This window comes from Marmota monax, unplaced genomic scaffold (genome assembly GCF_021218885.2).
Source record: "Marmota monax isolate L192 unplaced genomic scaffold, Marmota_monax_Labrador192_F-V1.1 WCK01_AAM20220418_F8-fsc00003, whole genome shotgun sequence".
NCBI classification, from domain to species: Eukaryota; Metazoa; Chordata; class Mammalia; order Rodentia; family Sciuridae; genus Marmota; species Marmota monax.
Genome location: NW_026694084.1, coordinates 3,062,717 through 3,085,369, shown reverse-complemented (window position 1 = coordinate 3,085,369; position 22,653 = coordinate 3,062,717). Strand labels below are relative to the sequence as shown.

The window sequence follows — 22,653 nt, the reverse complement described above, 5'->3', positions numbered from 1 at the left end:
TTTTACACTCTTAAATGTGGCTATATCTTAAGTGGTTACATAAGTAACTGTATAATAACCTTAGTTTGTGTTTCTTGGACCACAAAATGTGAAATATTTATCATCTGGCCCTTTAAGAGTAAGTATGCCAAACTAAGTTTAAACAATGAAACTTAATTTTACACTGATGAAGGTATTTTCATTTTCATTGACAGTATTCCTTTTGTTCTTAGTATATGTTTTATTCCAGAAGTATTTGTTGATTGATTCATTAATTAGGTACAAAAACATTTTAGCTATACAGGTGAGGCTCCTGTTGCTCAAGAGAAGTTACTTCTTAGTAAGCAGCAAGTAAAATACTGTAACCCTGTTTTTTTTTCCTTTGAATCACAACACCAAATTTACTAACAATATCAACTTAGTGTTTTGAGAATTTTCTAAAAACATTAGTAATAATAAAATTATTTCAGTCTTAGGAAGTCGTACTTTGTTAAACACAGAACCATGAATAACAAGTCAAAAAGCTTTCTAGAAACTCTTTTATTTTTCTGTTGCGAATAACTGCTTTTTTCCAGTTACCCTGAATGATTTTATAAATATCTGATGTGGATCCAGGAAATAACAAAAGAATAATTTCTTCCTAAAAGAAATAAAAGCAGTATATATACTAAAATGTTCTGATTAAATTTTTTATATTTTTAGGAAATAGAATGACTTTATGACCTTTCATTAACTAGATGATAGCTTGGCAAAATTTTAAAGAGTTTTTTAGTGATTCATGGTATTCCAAGATAAGGCAACATTCCAAAAAGTTACTTTTTTTTTTCCAAATTGCAGTACCACATATAATTGTTTGGTATGATAGCACTTTTGTTTAAGACTAAAATATAAGCTTTATGGACACTTGTAAAACCTATTGTCATAATGCCTCAGTACCTTTACTGTATTTGATTACACTCTTGTTGAAAACTGTAAATTTACATATCAAATGACACATAGGTTTTAATAAAGGTAAAAGAGAAAAAAAGCTTTTTATTTAAGGCTTTATGAAGTAGAATTTGTAATCATACCTTTTCTGGTGTTGAAAACAGGGAGTCTTAAAAAGAAGCCATGAAGAACTGTTAAAATCTTTTTTTTCTTTTTATCTATTGTTGCAACTTCAACTAGGTATAGTGAATTAATCTGAAATGTTTTGAAATACATAATCTTTTTTTTTTTTTTACTGGAACTTATATTAAAAAAATCACATAACACTAGGGTAGAATGTTGAAATGACTAGAGTATATCATTTTTTAAAACCTTCATTTTTGGTGAGCATAAATTTCTTTAATTATTTTTCCATTTTAGTAGGATTTCATTTTGAGGTGAAACCCATCAACTGAATATAAAGTTTTACAGTTTAGTAATCCAGAATTTCAATTCATTTAAGATGAAAATGGAAATAAGGTTTACTTAAAATTGATTTTCTTCTTCTGTAACATCTAAGTCGTCATCATCTTCATCATCATCATCTGCTTGTTGATCCTTTCTTAGCCGACAGGTAGCTATCTGTTAAAAATTAATATTTTAAAAATAAAGATACTTATTAAAATATTTTTACATTCTTGGTATCTTTTTATATGCCCTTACAAGGGTACATAGAAATTTATCATATATATGAAATTAACCATTTAATTCTGGTTAGATAGCTACCAGTAAGTAGTAACAAAATATGGACTCAGTATATTATGTATAAAAAAAAATTCTTGGGTTGCAAAAACAGCATTAGTAAATCATCAAAAGGATTGCAAAAACAGAAGGATATTTCAACTAGGCATGTCACAGAAATACTGATATAAAAATAGTGGGACTTAAATGGAATGAATTGAGAATCTGAATTCACCAGCTTACGTTCGGCATGTGCTTAACCCTTTCTAAGGGTGATTATAACTCCTAGTGGACACTTCTGGTTGTTTCAACTGTTAATATTTTTTGTGCATCTTGTGGGTAGAGGCTAGGGATGCTGTTTAATTAATATCTTTACAATGATAGGATAGTATAACCCTTCTCCTAAGTTACGTGGTCCCAAGTCAATAGAGCTAATGTTGAAAATCCTAGGATAATGTACTATACAAACATAAGTTAACTTAGGTAATATTTAACTAGTTTCAAATAGTCAAAATTTTATATGTAATATAATGACTAAGTTTATGGAATATATGTGCAAAGCACACATTAATGCTGAGATAGTAAAATATAATTTGGTTGAGGGAAGAAATACGTAACTATAAAGTAGAAAATGAATGCTTAGAAGAGAATCAAATGAAAATAGAAGGTATTTAGTCAGATTTCTATTTTCATCTAAAAGTTGTACTTGGAAAATATTTTGTTCAGTTTTAAATTGTGAAGGCTAGATACAGAAAGGTCAGAGCTCTCTAGACTATAGTTTGGCATGCTATCCTCGGTCCAGTTACTCTTGGCTTTCTGTATGTTAGAAGAAAAAAGAAAACTGGCTCTTTTTTTTTCTAAAGAGCTGTATTGCTGGAGTCATGAAAATGTTCAGTGTAATTCATTTTGTAATTCATTTTTTGGGTAAATCTAAATGACAGCGAGGTTTAAACTGAATTTACAATCTATGCTCTTCATATACCAGACAACAAATCTACATTAGCATTCTTCTGTCTTTTCATCTCTGCTCTCAAAGAGTTCTGTTTCAGAGAATAATGTGTGACTATAGAAGATAAGAAATAACAGAGTGTAGTTTTCTGTCCTTTACAAAACAGAAAATAGCTCCTGATAGAGTAAAGTATATGACCTAATGGAAACATTTTTAAATACTGAAAACCTCCAAAGGCAGAAATTTGGATTTAAATGGTTTTTAGCTTACCTGTCCTGTTCCAGATACACACTTAGTAGACAGTGATCTCTGCAGAGGTGATTTTGAATTTGCTCTTACAATATCTAAACGAGATGAATAATCTTGTGGATACAGAGAATTTCGGAAAACCTATTGCAAAGATAAAACAGTATTTTTATAAAGGAGATACTAAATGAAAATCTAGACAGTCAAATTAATCAAGATTTTTTAAAGCATACCCTTCATGGACAAAATTTGAATTATTGTGAGTTTAAGACGATAGTCTTATCCACTGGAACTGTGTACAATGAAGGGGGATATAGGCAATAATTAATTATGAAACAAAAACTTGCGTGCTTTTACCAGGAAATTGCAAAAGTTCTGGTCTTCAAAGAGTATGCAAGCTAGTAAGGCAGTTGTAGCTCATACCTTTGATTCTTTTTGCTCTGCCTTTTCTTGACTCATCAATTTAACTTCATTGCAGAATTGCTATGGAAAATCACATAAGAGTAAACTGGAGCCACTATTAATTCATGGATTCCAGTCTCATTAGGATCTGGAATGCCATGACCTGTCAGTTTTTATTCCCTTAAGAGAGTATTTTCAAATCTTAGCACTCTACTAAACTTCTGATCCTATCTCTGTTTTTTTCTTTCCCCATAGCTCTAACATACAGACTAACAAGTGTGAATTTCTTCAACTTCCCTTTTTCTTCAAACTCTTCAATGTATCCTTATTTTAAAAAGCAAGCATCCTGATCCTTTCCAATGTGTATTTTTTCTTTAGAACTTTAAATTTACAAACAAAAATTTTGTTCATTTTTCAAAGGTTTCCTTTAGAAAATGAGCTCCAGATATATATATTTTTAAACTTCAAGGTACAGTGTTACTTCTTAAATTTTTCTAAAATATTCTACTTCATCTCCATTTTTTAGCAAACTACAATTGGGCTTTCACTTTCCACAAAAATCCCTTACCAAAATCACCAAAATCTTTGTCTTTGTCTTCCCTGTCCAATCCTGAAACTTTTCTTTTCCATGGCATTAGAAACCTCTTTTATTGTGCTAGCTGGCTAGATTTTTGAAAGCTAGATTTATTCATATCTCCTTTCTATTGCTTATGCCCTTTCCCTTAGGCTACTCTTTTAAAAAAATGTTTCTCTGAAAGAACTTATCTCACCTTCAATTAATTCTCTGTGTACTCCACATACTCTGTTTTGATGAACACATTTCATTCTCTCAAATTTGTTTTAGACTAGCACTGTCAAATAGAATTTTCTGATTTGATGGAAATATTTGATGTTCTGTGCTGTCCTAAAAGATGGCTACTGGTCATGTGTGGCTACTAAGCACCTGATATGTTTATGTGGCTGAGGAGCTGAATTTACACTTTAACTTATATAACCTAAAATAAGCCATATATACCTAGTAGCTTATTATATTGGGCAGTGCAGCTCTAGACTTAATTTTATTGTGAAAGGCATTAGCCTTTCTATATATCTATATTACCTAGTAGACCAAGCTATAAGCCTTTCTCCCTAAATTTGTTACCTGAGGTACTTTTAATTTTACAGACTATAGAATTTTCTTTATAGCTTACTTAGATTTGCCTGAAGACCAAAAGTATATTATTTCTCTATTTTTTTAATATTTATTTTTTTAGTTGATGTTGGACACAATATCTTTATGTATACGTGGTGCTGATGATCGAACCCAGAGCCTTGCATGTGCTAGACAAACATTCTATGCTGAACCACAACCCCAGCCCCATATTATTTCTCTATTAAAAAACATTTTGTGGTGGTTGACTCTGGTAGTACCAGAGACCAAATACTTTAGGTGACATCCAAGGCTTAATAAACTTACCATTCATCACTTGTAGTCTACATACTTATATGGAGAACATATATAATGTCATACTGTGCCTTTGCAATTCCTCAGCTTGGGATCCCGGCAAACTCATTCATCTTTCAAGAGCCAAGTCAAATGCTATCTTTTGCTTTCCCCTGTTTTCTGGTCAGTAGCTCCTACTGTTCTTATTCTCAAGAATATAGTTATGTCTGTTTTTAATGGATTAAGTATCTGTTGCCACAACTACTGCAGGAAACGATGTTTTCTTTTTGCAAGTCCTCCCAATAGATAATTTATGAACTTAAACCCCATTTTGTGGGGAAAAGGAGACCCAAATCAAGTGATTCTGTACACATTCCTTTAAACCTTTGCCACAACTACTGTAGGAAACCCTGTTTTCTTTTTGCAAGTCCTCCCAATAGATAATTTAATTCACTTTTGCCTAAAGAATGATTTAATATGAACTTAAACCCCATTTTGTGGGGAGAGAAAAAGGAGACCCAAATCAAGTGATTTCTATACACATTCCTTTAAACCTTTAAGAACTGCAAGACACAAAAGGAAACTTAGAAGACAAAACTTGTATTTTAGGGCAATTCTGGGATACTAATTAGGTTAGCAGGTTTCTAAGGACTAAATTCTATTTTAATGCCAGACAGAACACTGGTGTCCAGGTATGATATAAAAACTGGATGACTTATTAATCAATTGATATTTTTTATTTGAATATTTTAAACATCTCTAGCAAAGACTGAAATAAGCAGAAAATGGAAAACATGGAACTTTTAGGATAAGCTTAAAACAGTTAAATATTTATTACAATTAATCTCTTGCAAAACAACAAATCTGCTGTTGAACAGATCAACAGAAAGATTAATTTATTGGCAATAATGCATTTTCCAACATGATCCAAGATCTCTTCTAGGTGTGGATCTCAAGATCTGAAATGATTGCATAGAAGTGATTTTTGAAGGGGAAAACATTTGAAGGGGCCCAACATTACTTATGTGAAGAACAAATAAGGTAAGATAGTTTGAATGTAATCAGAGTGCCTAACTGTAAAAAGTTGACTGATGCTGAAATATCATCTCAGTGGTTCTCAGAGAACATGGACTACATGGAAGAACAGTGAATTATTTCTCTGTCCCTCCCTGTGTATTTTCTGTATTTCCAAGAATCCTTGTATTTATAGGATCCTTATCCTCTTGGGACCTTCTTACTGCTTTTGGTTTATTGAAGATGTGCTTTCCCCTGTACTGTGAACTATTTAAAATACACTGCTCTATATTCACAGCAGCTTGCCCCAGGACTTTTTTGTCAGTCATCCTCCTTATCTCTCAAGTCTTTGATTCTGGAGACTATTTGGAATGCTATTATCATATACAGCATTTTTTTTAATGGAATTTTAAAACTTAAACAGCTACACAGTATTTTTTTGTTTTGTTTTAATGTTTGAACTTCCTGGTATATTTTAAATTCCTGCTTTGATCAGTTAGACCATTTTTCACAATATTAAATCCTCAGCACTTAGAATGATGCCTGTTATAGGTGCTCAATAAACACAGGTGCTCAATAAACTGGGAGAGGGATCCTGGAAGCTTAGCCCTGGTTTCCTCCAGGTTTTGCCTCTTTCACCTTCTCCCCATATTGATTTTACTTTATTTATGTGCTTTTTGCTGTAATAAATCATATCTGTGAGTACCACTAAAAACACATCTACCACACACCCTGGGACCTTTAGTTTTCATGGATCTGTCTCCCATAGACTGATTAAGAGGTGATTAAGAGTAGTGGTAAGAGGAATTACAAAGGAAGCCCCTGAATGAGAGGGAAAAAGTCTTAGGGAACAAAGGACTTGAAGGAACTTTAGAATCAGTTCACAAGTGGAATATGAAAGGTATTAGAAAAAGACTGAAAGTGTAGGGGATCATTTTTAACCTGCCCCTTAGTACAGTGTTGTTTCTTGCAGGAAATGATTCGTGTGATTCACCCAAAATCATACTTCTGGTAGTATGGTGTAGAGGATTAAAACAACTTTGTAATCAGACCTCTGAATTTGACCCCCAGCTCTGCTACTTAACAAGCTATGGGATCTCTGGGAAGTTCAACTTCATTGTGATTTGGTTTTCTGATCCATAGAAATGAAGATAGGAAGATTAAAATAACTAGCATAGCCAAAATGTATAAATCAGCCCAAAGTAATCACTATAGAAACATTTGCTATTTTATAAATGACAGATAAAAACTTAATAATTTTCTTTTTGAAAACAATATGAAAAGGAGTGAAAAAAACATTTAGTATTTAAAGCAGGTTACACTTATGAGGTCATCTGTTAACAAATGATATATATAACTATGATCACATGCATAACTGACATAAAATCAGAAACAAACATAATAAACATGAACCTTTCTTCATTTTAGTTATGCTGCGCCCTGATTTTATTAGTTTCCTGGAAACAGTTGAGTAATCAGACAAGAAGGCTTAGAGGATATTTTTATGGATAGTTAAGAATATTTTTAAAAGATGGGGAGGGAGGGTAGTCTGCAGAATCTGTAAATGGGAGACACTCCCAAATCAGCCATTTATTAATACAGAATTCTGGTTAACTTGAATATTTTCTCTCATTTAGCAAAAACACTTTCAAGCCATTTTTTTTCTCCTTTGGAAAGATAAGGTAGGGCATTTGCTCTTTGGGTGTGCTTACTGAAGTCCAGGCTTTGACACTTACTGATTGGCCAATGTTAATTGTTAATTGGACAGTCAGAATTATTTGCATTTAGGTAAAACTCCTGTCAGCAAGCCTGCATAAAACCTAAATTTATTTCATGGCTTAGTAATTTACACAAAGCCAATTGGAATTCAGATCCTGGTATTTATTAGCAAAGTGGTCACAGATAATGAACTTAAAGCCTCTAAGCCTGCTTCTGTAGTTGTAAAATGCGACTAAACAGCAACTATCTCATAGGTTTGTGAGAGGATTGAATAAGAAAATAAATGAAAAGCTTTGGGTATCATGTATGGCATAAACATTCAAAATGTTGCTCAAATCAATGTTAAGTACACTTTAGTATTTATATCACCAGAGAAAATGCACAATTTTTATTTCATGTAATAGTTTGATGTAGATTATGTTTTACTATAAATTGTCTTGGAACTTTACTATGGTTAATTTGAAAAGTTAAAAAATAAATAAATGGAAAAATGAGAAAAGTCATGTGTTTGGGACTGCACATAATAATCACCATTGTAGTGTTCTAATTTTTAAGATATTTTTACTTATACAAACTAATATTCTCTTTGAAACATTTTCATATTAACAGAACCATATTAGACATAGTCCTACCTCTAGATCTTCATCCTCATCAATCTTTTGTATATTCTGGTAGGCAGCAGTATAGACCTCTAAAGCTTTGCCATGAAATAACATTTCAATTGTGATAAATTCTGAAAATATATTCTAGAAAAACAAAGATTTGTATTTAGTCATTTAAATTGTTTTATGAATGTAGTTAAAAGTACTTATTCCGCACTACAGTCTTTACATTTTATGAAAGACAAAGGTATCCTGTTTTTCTACAAGACAAAGTACAAAAGATACACCAAAATAGAAATATTTATAAACACTTTTTATGGCAGAACCTTAAAATTATACAAAATGTTTACTGGTCATACTCTTTATCAGTTATCTTTATACCTGGTAATTGACAGCTATGAAAATAAAAATCTGACTAAAATGTATGCCAGCAAATTCTCTGGTACATGCCTTTAAGTATTCCAGTTAAGTTTTGAAGCTGGTATTTTAGTAACTCCAACTGATGTTAACAAAACAAAACAAAAACTGTATTCTGGGATAAGAGATTGTTAATTATGACCAACAATGACTCTTATTTCACTTATTATATAGGTCACAGAGGGCTTTGGTACACTGACCTAGCAACTGACTTTTATAAACGGCATGATGCTAAGTTACAGTTTTGGATTTGATGCTTAGACTCGCCAGATACCAAAGGATGCCTTAGAGGTGGAATAGCTTCTGACCAGGACTGAGACTTTCTTAATTGCTTATCTCCCTAAGATAATTGCTAACCAGTTAGGAATCAAATGCCTTTAAGAGTGTGGAAACTCCTACAGGGAAAACCGGAGAGTGAAAGTGACAAGCCATATCACCTGTTTAAGAAGTAAATCGGCTAAATTAGAAAGTAAAGTATTATTTACCAACTAATATTAGAGCTTCCAGCAAGATGTTTAGTGGAGTAAGATATTTCACTACATATTTTTGTTTAATAAAATTGATTTTTGAATACTATAAATGTATGATCTGCAGGAAAAAAAAATAAAATAAAAACTAGCATTTTCTTTTAAAAAAAGATATTAACAGGCAAGCAAGGGGAAATGAAAACTTAGAGTAGATGCTCTTCAAGAAAGGATGACAACAGATCTTTCTATCAAAAGGAAAAAGTTATATATCTACCTCATAATTACAAGAAAAATATTTAACAATATTCTAAAAACGCAAAAGTAGAAAACATAAGCAAATATTTATGTAATGTTGGGGACAGCAACAGTTCTAGTATGACACCAAGGCAGAAACCAAAACCACCAATAGACTTAGCAACAAAAACAAAGGTTTAAGGTGGCAGAAATGCCATAAGCAGTAAAAGTGAAATATATTTGCAACACATCTCTTTAGAGTTAATTTTCTCAATGTAAAGAGTTATTTCAAAAAAGGGCAGCATCCCCTAAAGAAATAAAGTTTATCATTAGACACATGAAAAAGTACTTAATGCTTTAACAGTACTAATGAAATTATAATACTGATTTTTTTTATTTACCCATCAGCTGCATGTATGCTTATGCAAAGTCTGATAGGAAAAGAAACTGTTCAATCTTTGCAGACATAAGGTTTAAAAATTGTTATTACAATTAGTGTGTGTGTGTTCTTTGAACCAGGAACTCCACTTCTGGCAACTTATCCCAAGAGAATAACTGGACCAGAACAAAGGTTGAAAAAAGCCATCTGCAATTGCAAAATAACCTAGATGTTCATTAAGCCTGGTTAAATTAATATCCATATTACAAAATACTGAGTAAATCAAAAAGGGATGACACAGATCTCTACTTTTTACCATGAATGTGTCCACAATAAATTTTATATTTATTATAATAGTGCCTTCCTCATAAGTATGTTGTGAGGAATAAATGAGTTTATTTACATAAAATGGTACCTGCTATATAGTCAGTGCCCAAGAGATGTGTGTTATTAAATCTTATTTACTATATCTCTGGTATATGTGCATAGGATCAAGTGTGGAAAGATCTAAACCAAAATGCTAGCATTATTTTTTGAATGCTGAGATTCTTGTTTGTCTCTATAATTTTATGGAAAAATCATGATATTATGTTTATAATAAAAGGAAGCTATTAAAATTTGTTTCTTGCTCACATCAACTACTTCACCATATACGGAAAACTACAAATATAGTTTAAAGACGTAAAGGAAAATCTAACAGTCTAACTATTCCATATTCATGGTTTAGAAGAATCAGTCTTAAGATGTTATTCCCAAAATGATGTATAGATTTGATGCAATATTTATTAAAATTTCAGCTGACTTTTTGGGAAAATTGACCGACTGATTCTACAATTAATATAGCTCCAGAATAGATAAATCAATCTAAAAAGAAAATAGGAAGACTCACACAACCTGATCTTAGAACTTACCACAAAGCAATGTTAAGACAGTGTGGTACTGCATAGGATAATTTCAGATCAATGAGAGAAAGAGTCCAGAAGTAAAAACATGTAATTTTCAACAAGGATATGACCATTCAATGGCGAAAGAGTGATCTCTTCAACAAATGATAGTGTGACAATTGGATAATCTAATGCAAAAGAATGAAATTCAATCTTTAGTGCACACCATGTACAAGAATTAAATGGATAAAAGACTCAAATACTCTTGTATTAAGAACTAAAACTATTAGAAGAAAACAAGGATCACAGATTTAGTAACGAAGTCTTAGCAACAAATCAAAGTAAGCTGGACTTCATCACAAGTTAAAAATTTGTGCTTCACACGACACCATTAAGATAGTGAATAAGCTACTGAATGGGAGAAAACTTCAAATTTTTATAAGGAACTTTTATCCAGAATACACTAAAAAGCCCTTACAACTCAAAAATGTAACCCAATTATAAAAAAATTAAAATATGGGCAAAATATCGAAATAGCCATTTATTTTTTTTACACCCAGTAGTAGTATAGCTGCGATCAAGAAGCCTGATGAATAGGAAGTACTGAAATTAGAAACCACATATGCTGCTAGTGGGGATGTACAATGGTGCAGGTGCTTTGGAAAAGTCTGGCTACTCAGTTACCATATGATTCGATAGTTCCACCCCTAGGTATGTATGCAAGAAAAAATGTCCACAAAAACCTGGGCATGAATTTTTATTTACATCAGCATTACATCTTAATAGCCAAAGGGTAGAAACAATCCAAACATTTACTAACTGATGAATGGATAAACAAAACAATATCCATATAATAAATGGAATGTAATTTGGCCATAAAAGAAGTACTGATGCATGCTACAACATGGATAAGCCTTGGAAGCATGATAAGTGAAACAGTCACAAAATACTATGCATGATTCCAATCCATAGACACATAAGATATGGACTACTTAGGTGTGGGAGGTAGGCAGGGATTTAGAAGCTGACAGTCCAAGGTTGAGGTGATGAAAATATTCTCAAATTGGTGATGGCCCCAAACACAAAATCAGTAAATTTATACTTGGAATTTGGAACTGGGATTGAATGCAAGGCGCTGTGCCACTGAGCTGAGTCCCCAGGTCACACTCGCTTATTCGCTCGCGCTTTTTTTTTTTTTTGAGACAACTAAGTTTTGAGGCTGATCTCAAACTTTTGATCCTGTCTGAGACACTGGGAATACTGGCATGTGCCACTGTGTCTGGCTTATCTCAACTTTTTAAAGGTGAAGGTTTCTTCCTGTACCCCATCCCAGAACCATCAGAGGACTTTCTGTTTTTAGGGGCATGATACTGCAGGCAAGGAGAAGGTGTTGGAAGCTCTTTGTACAGCCCCTCCATTTCCCATTTCAGGAAATCCCAGTAGCAGGCATTTTCTCTGGAAATTCTGCACTCATCCTCTGTGCCTCAATAGTTAACTTGGTGATGCTCAAAAATCAGAGATGAATTTCCATGTGTAAAAATGTTTTGCAGGCACAAGGAAGAGTCAGTGGTGGAGGGAGAAACTCAATTCGCATTACTAACTAAGGAAGCCCTTAGGCAGCAGTGGAATCAGGCATGCCTCCAAAGTGTCCATTCTCATTTTTCATGTTAAAGATATCTAAAAAAGCCTTGTTCCTCTAGTTCTCGTGAGAGGATATTAATTGTAGAACTTCATGCCTCCCCCCGCCCCTTTATTCTCTCAGCTTGGTAAAAGCATTTTTCTCAGGGCAGCCTCCTTAGATTCTTACACAGCAGAGTGCAAAGCCTGTGACTGAATTGAGAAAGTAAAGTTCTGAAATCCTTTTGAAATTATGATAGGAAATTAAAGATGCAAATGAGTATTGTTTCACAGATTTCAGAGAGGTATTATATAATTAACTGGCAAATAATGTTTATTTTATTGATAAGATTATATCTTATAAAAGCAGGAAAGCTTCTTTCTAGTAATAAGTGGGAAGAAAAATTTTAAAACTTGCTACTGGAAAATTTTCAGTGAGCCAAAAAGACATCCTTAGGTGAATTTTTTAAAGTATATAAAGTAGTTATAATCAGTCCTTCTTTCCAAGATACATAAACAAAAAGCCACCAAAGACCTGTTGAATTTTATGATCCTGTAAAAAGGTTTCTGTCTAATGATGTGTTACAAGAAATAAGGCAATGATTGTGATTTTGTTGACTGACTAAAACACCTTATTGTGGTGGTGGATGAAAATTTATATGGTTGGCTATTACCCTATTATTTGATAATAGCTATTAGAAAGTCTTGTGTAATAGATATTAATGATAGTGTTTTACAATGGAAACCACAGATTTTTAAAATTATACCTCTGCTTAATTTTTTTTTTTTTTAAATTTCTGTATTGTGGATTGAACCCTGGGGCTACATTCCCAGCCCTTTTTAAATTTTTTTATTTTGAGATAGGGTCTCACTAAGTGTTAAATTTGCTAAGGCTGGCCTCAAAGTCGGGATCCTCCTGCCTCAGCCTCCTGAGATACTGCGATTATAAGCTCTCTGCTTAATTTCTTAATAACACCACCCATTCTTGTGGGGCTATTGTGAAGATTGAAAGATAATTTACATATCAAATGCCATTTGATACATAAAAACATACTGTTAGTTTTCCTTGAAAAAACAGTCTTTGGGATAAAAAGTTGAATGTCTAATCTCTGGTTGAAATGCAGCTCCTTTGCCTACCATTATTTTCACATTATATGTTTTGATCTATAACATCTTTTTTCATAGAGAGTATGGTCTAAAAAATCAGTAATTTTTCATAAGTTTGAAAAAATAAGGTTAGAAAACTTTTTTTGAAACTTAATTCTTAATTACCTTTATATCCTTAATTTTCTGTTTTTCAAAATTGTCAATAGTTTCCTCCAGATGACGAGTTGTTCGGGTAGCATCCATTGTTGCTCTCTGTAATTCAGATTCTGCCTGTAAAAGTATTCCCCAACCAAAGATATAAAAAATCAAATCAATATCCATTTTGTTGAGTCTATTCGTGTTACTAATGTAGTATTGGCTTTTGACAATAGTATAAATTGTTAAATATTATATTTTACCACATACAATGATTTATATAATAAGACATGTAGAATAAAGAATTTTGAATCTATTAAGTGACATGATTCATGATTTCAAACAAAAATCCTTCCCTTCTATAAAAATCATCTTTTTCCTATCACTCTTTAAAGATTTACTGTGAGACTATTTTCTGTTTTCTAATACTTGTATTTCACTACTTATAACATTTATCATTCTTATCCTTTATTTTCTCTCTCTTCCCCTTACCACTTTATTAAGAAAGGACTTGGGATTTATTAGTAAGTATTTTCAATTCTCTCAAGTATTATCTCAATCTATAAAATACAATAAAGTTTATCTCATAGGACTATTTGTTGTATGGATTTGATGGAATCATCTTTCTATAGGACTAAGAGAAACACACAGTAGAAGGACCTGTTGCTATGTCAGTTTCCACAACTGAGTCTAATTTTTTTCTTTTCTTTCCTTCCTTCCTTCCACAACTGAGAGTCTAATTTTCTTTCTTTCCTTTTCTTTCCCTCCCTCCCTCCCTCCCTATCAATCATCTATCATAACTGAAATATTTAAGGTTAGCAAGTATATATCTAAAGTCTCTTACTACACCACCTTGCTTAGGTTTAATAGTTCTTCAAATGTTCTAACTTTATAATATTCTTAATCCAGTGGAATAGTATATACCCTACAAATATCTCAGATACTAACATTACACTATTTCTATGTAGCATATACATATTAAAAAATTTGTACACTAATAACTAATTTAATGCTTTGCTTTATGTATGCTGAAATGTACTACAACTATCTTGATCTGTGCTGTGTAGTCAATATGGTGACCACTAGCTGCATATAGCTATTTACATTTAAATTAATTAAACTTAAATACAAATGTGGAAACTGGTTCCTAGGTATTCTAGTTACACTTCAAGAACTCAACAGTCATATGCAGTGACAAAGTACTGTTGAATGCTGAACATTTCCAATTTAATCATGTACTTCTTTTTAAAATTGGTGCATTAAAATTATACATAACAGTGAGATTTGTTGTTACATATTAGTATGTGTACATAACGTAGTTTGTTCAGTTTTCATATCTATTTCTTTAAACATCTCTTTCTTTAGACAGTAGTTTGCCCAAACACATTTGTTTTCTTCAACAATAACAGAGATTTTTAAAGTCATAGCCCAATTTTCTGATTAAATTCTAATCAAGTTGTTTCTTATGCTAGAATTATATTTATTAAAAAGTCATATATAATCATTTAATAACTGGGGAAAATTTGCATTTGTCATTTAATTTCTATGATATGTAATATTGTGACATTTAGCCATTGGTTTCTTTTTTAAGGAAATGTATAAATTGAAATAAGTAAAAGGGTTTACTATAAGGATCCATTTCTTGATACACCACTTTATTACCCACCTGTGACTGGAATTTTTCATAAAGGAAAAAATACATTTCAAAGAGAACAATTTTTTCAGTAAACTAAACTCATGTATTCTTACAGAACTATATACTTAGCTACACAATTTCAAGATATCAAACACTAAAAAATGAATTCATTTATATCTGTGTATACATTTATCATATGGAATGTAAAGTCTATCCACAGAAACTCTCAGCTTAATCATAACTGGTATTAAATATATATATATATAAACACACACATATATATATATTTTTTGCTTAGGAGTTTGTCACAGAAATGTAATATAGAACTGTTTTGGAGATTTATAATGAAAAAAAATCAGTATTTGATGTCAATGTTTTGCTGAGAATATTCAAGCAAATTAATTCCTAATACTATTAAATATAACTGATTCAGTTCTTGTGACTATTTCCTTTTGATTCATGTCTTTTTCTTTCCCAATTATTGATATTGTCACCTTAAAACATATAAAAACATATAAGTATATGTAGAGTTCACTAAACTAGGAAAGCATTGGGGATAGTAGCCATAGCTGGGACCTCTATCTTAACTTACCATCCTTCAGCAACTTGTATTCATTTTTGAAAGTCTGAAATACATTTGTCTGAGCACAATAACTCATCCAGAGTCTCACAGCTAGTTTTAGGAAAGCGAATATAGATTTTTTAATATTTCTTCCTTTCACTGAAAATTCTTAAAAATTCTCCAGTATGCCAATTTGAGTAGAATATGCTATTAAAATATTAAGATACAGCTATCATTATATTAAAGGAATCAGTCAAGAGTTTCAGATAATTATAAAAGGGGGAGCCAGATTGGTGTTTTTCAAACTTTGTTACAGGAAGCTTGTTCAGAAGTCACCTGGGGCTGGCCTAAGTAGTGAGCTGGCAAAGATCTAGGATTCATTATCTTTGTGTGTGTGTGTGTGTGGTACTGGAGATTGAACCCAGGGCCTTGTGCCTACGAGGCAAGCACTCTACTGATTGAGCTATATATATCTGTAGCCCGGATTCTTATCTTTACTAGAGGGACTTCATTTTATTTTACATATTGAACTTTAGAATACTTCTGAACAAAGAGTCAGTTGAATTTTAAGGATGTATCCTGGTAAAAATACTATGATGCTATGATTGAATATTTTTATATTTTTATTGAATACATTTATCTGTAGATTGCATTTATTTTCTAGCCTCAGGTTGTCAAAATACGTAAGTTGTAGATCTTACCAGTGAGCAAATCAATTCACCTATAACAATAATCTTTTCTATTGTTGCTTTTAATCCTTCCCAAACAGAACACTTAAGTCAGAAAAAATCTTCATCTAGAAATGCTTTCATTTCTGTATTGAGTATCAATACTATTATTCCTGTTTTAATTGCCAGTTGCTTGGGATTCCAGATGTTATATTTTACCTGTCTTCATATAGCCCTACCCGCCAAGAACAAAACAAAGAAAATATTGATATCTAGCTTAATTCTTAAATACTGGTGCTCTTGCCTGGCTTCTGACTTGATTTCTAGGTGTCAGTCATGAATTTTCCAGCATTCTCTGGTTTGACGTGCTTAAAATGGATTCTATAATCTCTAGTTTGAGATCTTAAGCCTCAACAATTGTCTAGATGTTCCTATCAGAGCCTCCAAAGGGTACTTCCAGCCCTTAGGCTGCCCATTTTTCTTAAGTATAAGGTTGGGCTTATGTACCTTTGGTCCATGGGAAGAAGGACCAGGCAACTGGCGCAGCCCCAGATCACTGTTCGAGGGACTCCCCTCAGGAATGGAGGTGTTCTGGAACCTCAAATGCCCCCAAAGAGCCACTCCTCATGTGGTTTCTGGCTGAGCTGAGTAGTAACAACCTTAAGGAAGTAGGAAGGAGACACATAAGGAATGGGAAAGAGAGGCAGCAGGGATAAGTTAGTGTTTTCTACACAGTCCTACCTATCCTCATTGCTAGCACTTAGCAACTATTTTATGTTTTTATTAGTCATGAACAAGGTACATTCTAGGTTAGGAAATAGTAATGTTTACCATAAGGACCTTGTTTCAGCAGATACTCCTATTTAGATTCTTTTGTGTCCGTCTGTGGACCTCAGTATACTCTCTGAAACTCCTGAGGGTATTTGGCTGAAAGTCATAATTATGGTTTCACGTGAGTTACTTTTTAAAGGATGAAGGGAATTATTATAGGATTTTTTCTTTCCTCTTTTCAAAAGTGGGACAGAAAGGCATTGATATATTAGCAGTAATGATAGGTCTTTAATTTTATAATTAATGTTTAGTAATCACCATGGAAAAACAACTCAAAAATTTGAATTTACTCTGAAAACATCTGCATTTATGAGTGGGTTGTTTGTTTGTTTGTGGAAACAATATAAGGGAATTGAGTTAGGTGGTATAATCTCTTTATAATGAGCTAATTTCTATAGTGAGAACTTCTAAATACAGTTTTTTTTTTCATTTTCAGCATTATATTAAAAGTCTCCACAATTTAAAACTATAAATGAATAATTTCCATACACATTTACTTTTGTACTGCATACCTTACAAAACACTTTTTTAAGACCAAAATTCAAAGGATACAATTATATGTCGATCAGATGGGTTTCGTTGCCGTGTTCTTTCTAATTGACTTAACTGCTTAGCTTCTCGATTCTTTGCTGTTAGTGTTGCTTTGAGGTCATCCTGCAAATAAGCATTTTTTGTGAATTTCTGATTTAAGAAATAAGACACACTGTTTTATGAAAGGAAGAATGCTTTTATTTTCATTCAGGCACCATTATCATAGGAAATATTATTATTGCAGGGGGTGTGTCAGAAAAAGGGAGAGAAAGAGCATGCATGTTTCTTTAAAAATCTCTCAAAATAATGACACTCAATGCAAAGCTACAACCATACAATATATTTACATATATACTTTTGATTGTGGTGGTGGTTACACAGGCATACACATTTGAACACTTACAAAGGAAGGAATTTTATTACATGTAAATTATATATTGATTTTAAAAATAGAACTTTGTCACATTCATTTTAAAAGTACAAATGTCATCTGCTTTGAAAAAATATATAAAAACAAAAATAAACATATTCATCTAATAAAACAATTTCTGTCCATACAGTCTTCATGACTATAAATATTAAATATATTTAAACTTCCATAGTAATGTCTTATGCTGCTACAGTAGTATACTTAGTAAGCTCACTAAAAATATTTCATTATTTTTAAATATCCAAGAAATTATCTTTCAGACATGAAAGATATGGAAACAGAATGATTCCATGTAATTTGTATTTTATATTAAAAGGAGAGTTGGAAACCTCATGCCCTTTGCCAGAATACCTAATAATAGGATAAGAAAATAGATTTACTTACCCGTTTCATTTTTACAATGGTTCCATAAGCTTTCAAAGGTTCAACTACTTTGGCTTCAAGTCTTTCAACCTATTGAAAATTATTATAAAATATAACTGAAAAGAAACATATAAAGATATCAAATTTTAAATGCTGAAATAAAATGTTGTTTATTTTGAAATAATCACTGTACAGATTAATTTTTTAATTTTTAATTAAAAGTCACTTTTTAACCCATCTTTTGAGTAAAAGGATACTCACCAGAAATTGTTAAGACAGAATATAAACTCAAACACAATGCTTAGGGATTACAATATTAGCTGCAATTTTTTTCTGACTACCATTTGTGAATTATCAAACCCTAGATCACAAGTGGTCTGTATTCCTGATCAAAGTATATTGCTATACTTTTTTTAACCAGAATTAATCAGTTTTCCTTAAACATAGTTTTAATAACAAAGTAATTTAAATGATTTTTTTACTAATAAAATTAGTAGAAGGAACTGAAGAAACTTTTTCAAAATAGGCAAGTGCATATATAAATATAGCATAAGAAAAATAACTCTCGGACATTAAAATTTTCTCTGTCAGAACAGGTAATGCAAATGACATTTATTTAATTGCTAAAAATGAACACGTATTTTTATGGCAGGGAAAGCTTTTTTTGATACATATTTATATAATGTAAGATCATTTCATTTCATATTGATTTTCCTTTAGTTTTTGAAAACCAAATGTTATAAAATGTTTCATTTAATATTTTAGTAAATATTAATATTTTAGGAAAATGAAGAAAAACAATCAAGTTCTCACCTAACTTTTAAATATTTGGAATCCCAAAGTCAAAACCATGAATAATCAGGAGAGTTTAGTCTATATCATTTCTTATAATTCATACACTGACTCTATAGTATAAGGATTACCATATTTTTTTTTTTCTGTTCTCCTTTCTGTTGCCTACCTTTTGTCATTAGCACCTCCACCATTTGGTAAGCAAGGAAAATAAAAGGAGAACAAATGTAAATCAATTCACTTTGCTATTTGATAATAGCATTAATCTAGAAAAGGGGGAAATTATTGGCTACAATAAGATTTTATAATTACCCGTGATTGTAAATTAGTTTTGAAACAAATGCCCAGTTGTGTATTCATGTATAACTGAGAAATGTCTATGACAAGAACTCAACATTTTCCTAAAAGGTACCGGAGAGTTTTTTACTCAAATTTTTGTATGTATAATAATGATGGGTTCAAATATTAGGTTCGTTTTACTTTTTGGTAACTGAAATTTTTTTTAGGCTTTAAAAAAAGAACCAAAAGCACTGATGAAAAGAAGAAAAAAAGCAATGGAGTTCTAACTGGGCAACTTCTGACAAAGCAACTTGAGTCTTGAAACAAAATAAATACAAGTGAAAGCACTTATGAAATATTAAAGGGATAAAAGGGGGTTTTTAGAAAGAAAACAATCACAAGTTCCTGGCCACTCAAAGCAAAGCAAAACAAACCAACCAACCTCACCTCACAGTGTCTCACTATGTTATAAATCATAGCCTTGCCATTGGTCGGCTATAGATCATGAAAACATCAGTAATAGCTTGCCCATTTAGTAACCGTTCAGTCATTCACATTGCCATTCTCAACATTTTCCATCTTCGTCATACTTTTAAATGTATTTAAGTGCACACAAAACACAAGTCGTGCTTTTTTTTCCCCATAAGCACTAGGTTTAAAACCCTCTGTACAAGGGCTCCCCTTCGCCAAAGCTGGCAAATGGGAAAGACTTCAAATACACCCTAAATTTTAGTTCGAAACGGTAAATCACAAAAAAGCTTCCCTTTAGTAGACTAACACAATGTTAAAGACAAGAAAATATGCATTTATCATCAAGTGTGCGTTTGCCACTGCAGTAAGGTAGATTATAATCAAAGTCTTCAGGGGTTCCTTCATCCTCTACTTCCTGGCTCATTCATCAATACACTCTGACCTCATTCCATACCTCTGCTTGCCGATAATCCTGAAGTTTAGCAAACTCATCAGCAAAGTTTTTCAGGCCCTGCTTTAAATTTGGGGTCTCTGTAGAGGCATACACGTTGACTTCATTCACCAGGAGGTCTGCTTTGTCTCTCAGTCTGGCAGTTTTCCGTACATAAGCAGCAAAGATTTGGCACAGCTCTCCAAAATGCTTCTCCACATTTGTGACAGCGTCTTGCAGTTGTCTGGTTTGAGCGTCCCTAGAGAAAAAGGTGACACAAAAAGCAAAACATTCTCGTTAAGATGAGATGGCTTCGCGTTAATTTGATATGAAAACATTCTCGGGGCATTCCGCAGCCGTGAAGGCGCAAACCCCCTCAACGATCCCACGGTCTTCCGATGCGCGGGGCGAATTGCGCTCCTCTAGGACCCCTTCGGATCCCGGCCTCCCGATCCAAGACCCTTCTGGCCCTTAATGAGGCCCGGACCAAGCGGGCCTCACTGCAGCGGGGTTGCGACTGCTTGTGCCGCTTCGCACCGCGCGGCCTGGGCGTCCGGCAGCTTCTCGGGCTTCTGCACCGCCAGCGGCAGTGAGGGACCGAAGCCGGGAAGAGCGGTGGGTGGCAGCCAGCCCTGCCCCGGGCTCTCCGGGGTCGCCGGCACTCGCTGCAGCCCGCGGAGGTAGGCCCCTGGGCGCGGAGAGGGCTGTGCAGCCTTCGGCCCAGGGTTGGAATTCGGCGCGGTGGGCCCCTTGGAGAGGCTCCACTTTCCCTACCCCAGCCTTAGCGTAAGGGCGGCCCTGGGCAGCTGGGCCCCGGGCTGTTACCGGTTTTCCAGGCTGCGCCTCAACATCTTGCCTCACGAACCGCCAGAGACCCTTGGCTAGAGCCCAACGACGGGGGCTCGGAGACTCCCGAACTCTATCCGCTGCCTCCGGGAGCCCGAGAGCCCGCCCCGCGCGCCACCGCGCCGGCCGGGGCGTTTCTATAGAAACGCGGCGCGCGCCCCCACGGTCAATGCCCGAGGCGACCAGTGCCCAGACAGAGCGGGAGCGGAGCAACGCAGGGAGGGACGGCGGCCACGTGCCCACCAGTGCAGGCCGGTGGGCGCCGGCAGCGGACCGGAAGCCTGGACCTTTCATCCCGCCTATGGACTGCTCTTACCACACCCCCTGTGTGTCCAGTTCTTAAGCAAAGGAGAGAAACGCCAATCAACTAGGAACCAGGAGGGGGACCTAAAACTAAAGGCAAATGGGGTCCAGGCTCTGCTTATGGGAAATTAAGTCTCCTAACGTTCTTGTCTGTCTGCATTGCTCTGTGTTGAATGTGAAAATGTGGACTCTTGGAAGGTGCCTTTGGAAGAAGTGCTTACCACGTAATTTTTAACCTTTTATTTACTCAGCAAGTAATTATTGAGTTCTTACTGTGTGGAAAAGATTGTGTTAGATGCTGGGAGCAATACAAAGATAAGAACCAGGGGTCCCTGGCCTGAAGAGCCTGAGAGTTTGATGAGGAGACACACATTTCAGCTGTTAAAAATACACTGAGATAATAAACAGATTTTTTTTTTTTTTCCTTTTGAGCACCCATGTCCTTTCTATCCTCTTGGCATTTGCTTAAGCTGCTCTTCCAAATAAACCTGAGGTCTAAATTCAACCTTTATTTGCCTCAAGAAACCCTTCTGGACTTCTCCCACACTTGGCTCGTCCAGGCAGTCTGGGGGTCCTTTGCAGCAGTACACTTTGCTGATTTTTTACTGTTCCTTGACTTTAAGCTCTTTGAGGAAGTGGAAATGTGGTTTTGCTCTTGTATTTCTCAGGGCCTCATGTGACAGGATGAAAGTGTATTTTGCACAAATGGATGTCCCTAAGACCTTTATTACCTCACCTTTAGAAATTCTCTTACTCTCTTGTTACAAAGTGTTCTCTCTCTTCCCCCCATATATTCAGTCAGCAAGTTAGCTGTTGAATGCCTGCTGTGTTTCAGGTACTAAGCTGTGAGAATGGTGTGATTACCTGAAGTCAGAAGAGTATTTGCTTTTATAAAGTTTATAGTCTTGGGGAAGGGATAGATGCTAATCAAACAAACAAATATATGTAATTAAGGTATATATTTTTGTATCAGCTTTTGCTGTGTAATAAGTCACCACAAAACTTAGTGTCCTACAAAAATCCTTTGGCTAAGTCGGGATTCTGATTGGGCTGGGTACTACTTCAGTTCTGTACTACTTCAGTTCCTACTTTTCTGGTAAGCCGGTGCTGGGTCAGCTGATCTTGGTGTGTCAGCTGATTTGGTTTGGTATGGTTTGTATGTGTTCCCTAAGGGTTCATGTGTTGGAGGCTTGGACCTCAGTGTGGCAGTGGGAGGTGGACCTTTAAGAGGTGGAGCCTAGGGTTAGGACATTAGGTCTTTGGGGCCCTGCCCTTGGAAGGGACTAAAGA

At 34.1% G+C, this 22,653-nt stretch overlaps 2 protein-coding genes across 3 annotated transcripts in view; one reads left to right on the top strand and one right to left on the bottom strand.

The window, feature by feature from the left end:
* Rbm12b (RNA binding motif protein 12B) overlaps nucleotides 1-13,537 on the top strand; it is a 31,973-nt gene extending 18,436 nt beyond the window's left edge. Inside the window, exon 2 of the transcript XR_006856270.2 lies at nucleotides 5,590-13,537. The gene's annotated coding sequence lies outside the window, so the exon portion shown is untranslated. The remainder of the gene's footprint in view (nucleotides 1-5,589) is intronic.
* Nucleotides 505-21,080, bottom strand: Cibar1 (CBY1 interacting BAR domain containing 1). Of its 2 annotated transcripts, XM_046465015.2 has the most exons (9): nucleotides 21,040-21,080; nucleotides 20,239-20,473; nucleotides 18,264-18,332; nucleotides 17,471-17,572; nucleotides 14,888-14,893; nucleotides 13,252-13,356; nucleotides 8,012-8,125; nucleotides 2,846-2,965; nucleotides 505-1,527 (listed from the first exon to the last, which is right to left on the bottom strand). In XM_046465015.2, the coding sequence occupies exons 1-9, from the start codon at nucleotides 21,063-21,065 to the stop codon at nucleotides 1,432-1,434; spliced, it is 873 nt and encodes a 290-aa protein (XP_046320971.1). In that variant the 5' UTR covers nucleotides 21,066-21,080; the 3' UTR covers nucleotides 505-1,431. The 2 variants fall into 2 exon arrangements, with proteins under 2 accessions (XP_046320971.1, XP_058441599.1); XM_058585616.1 differs by lacking the exon at nucleotides 14,888-14,893.
* Nucleotides 21,081-22,653: the final 1,573 nt, after the last annotated feature.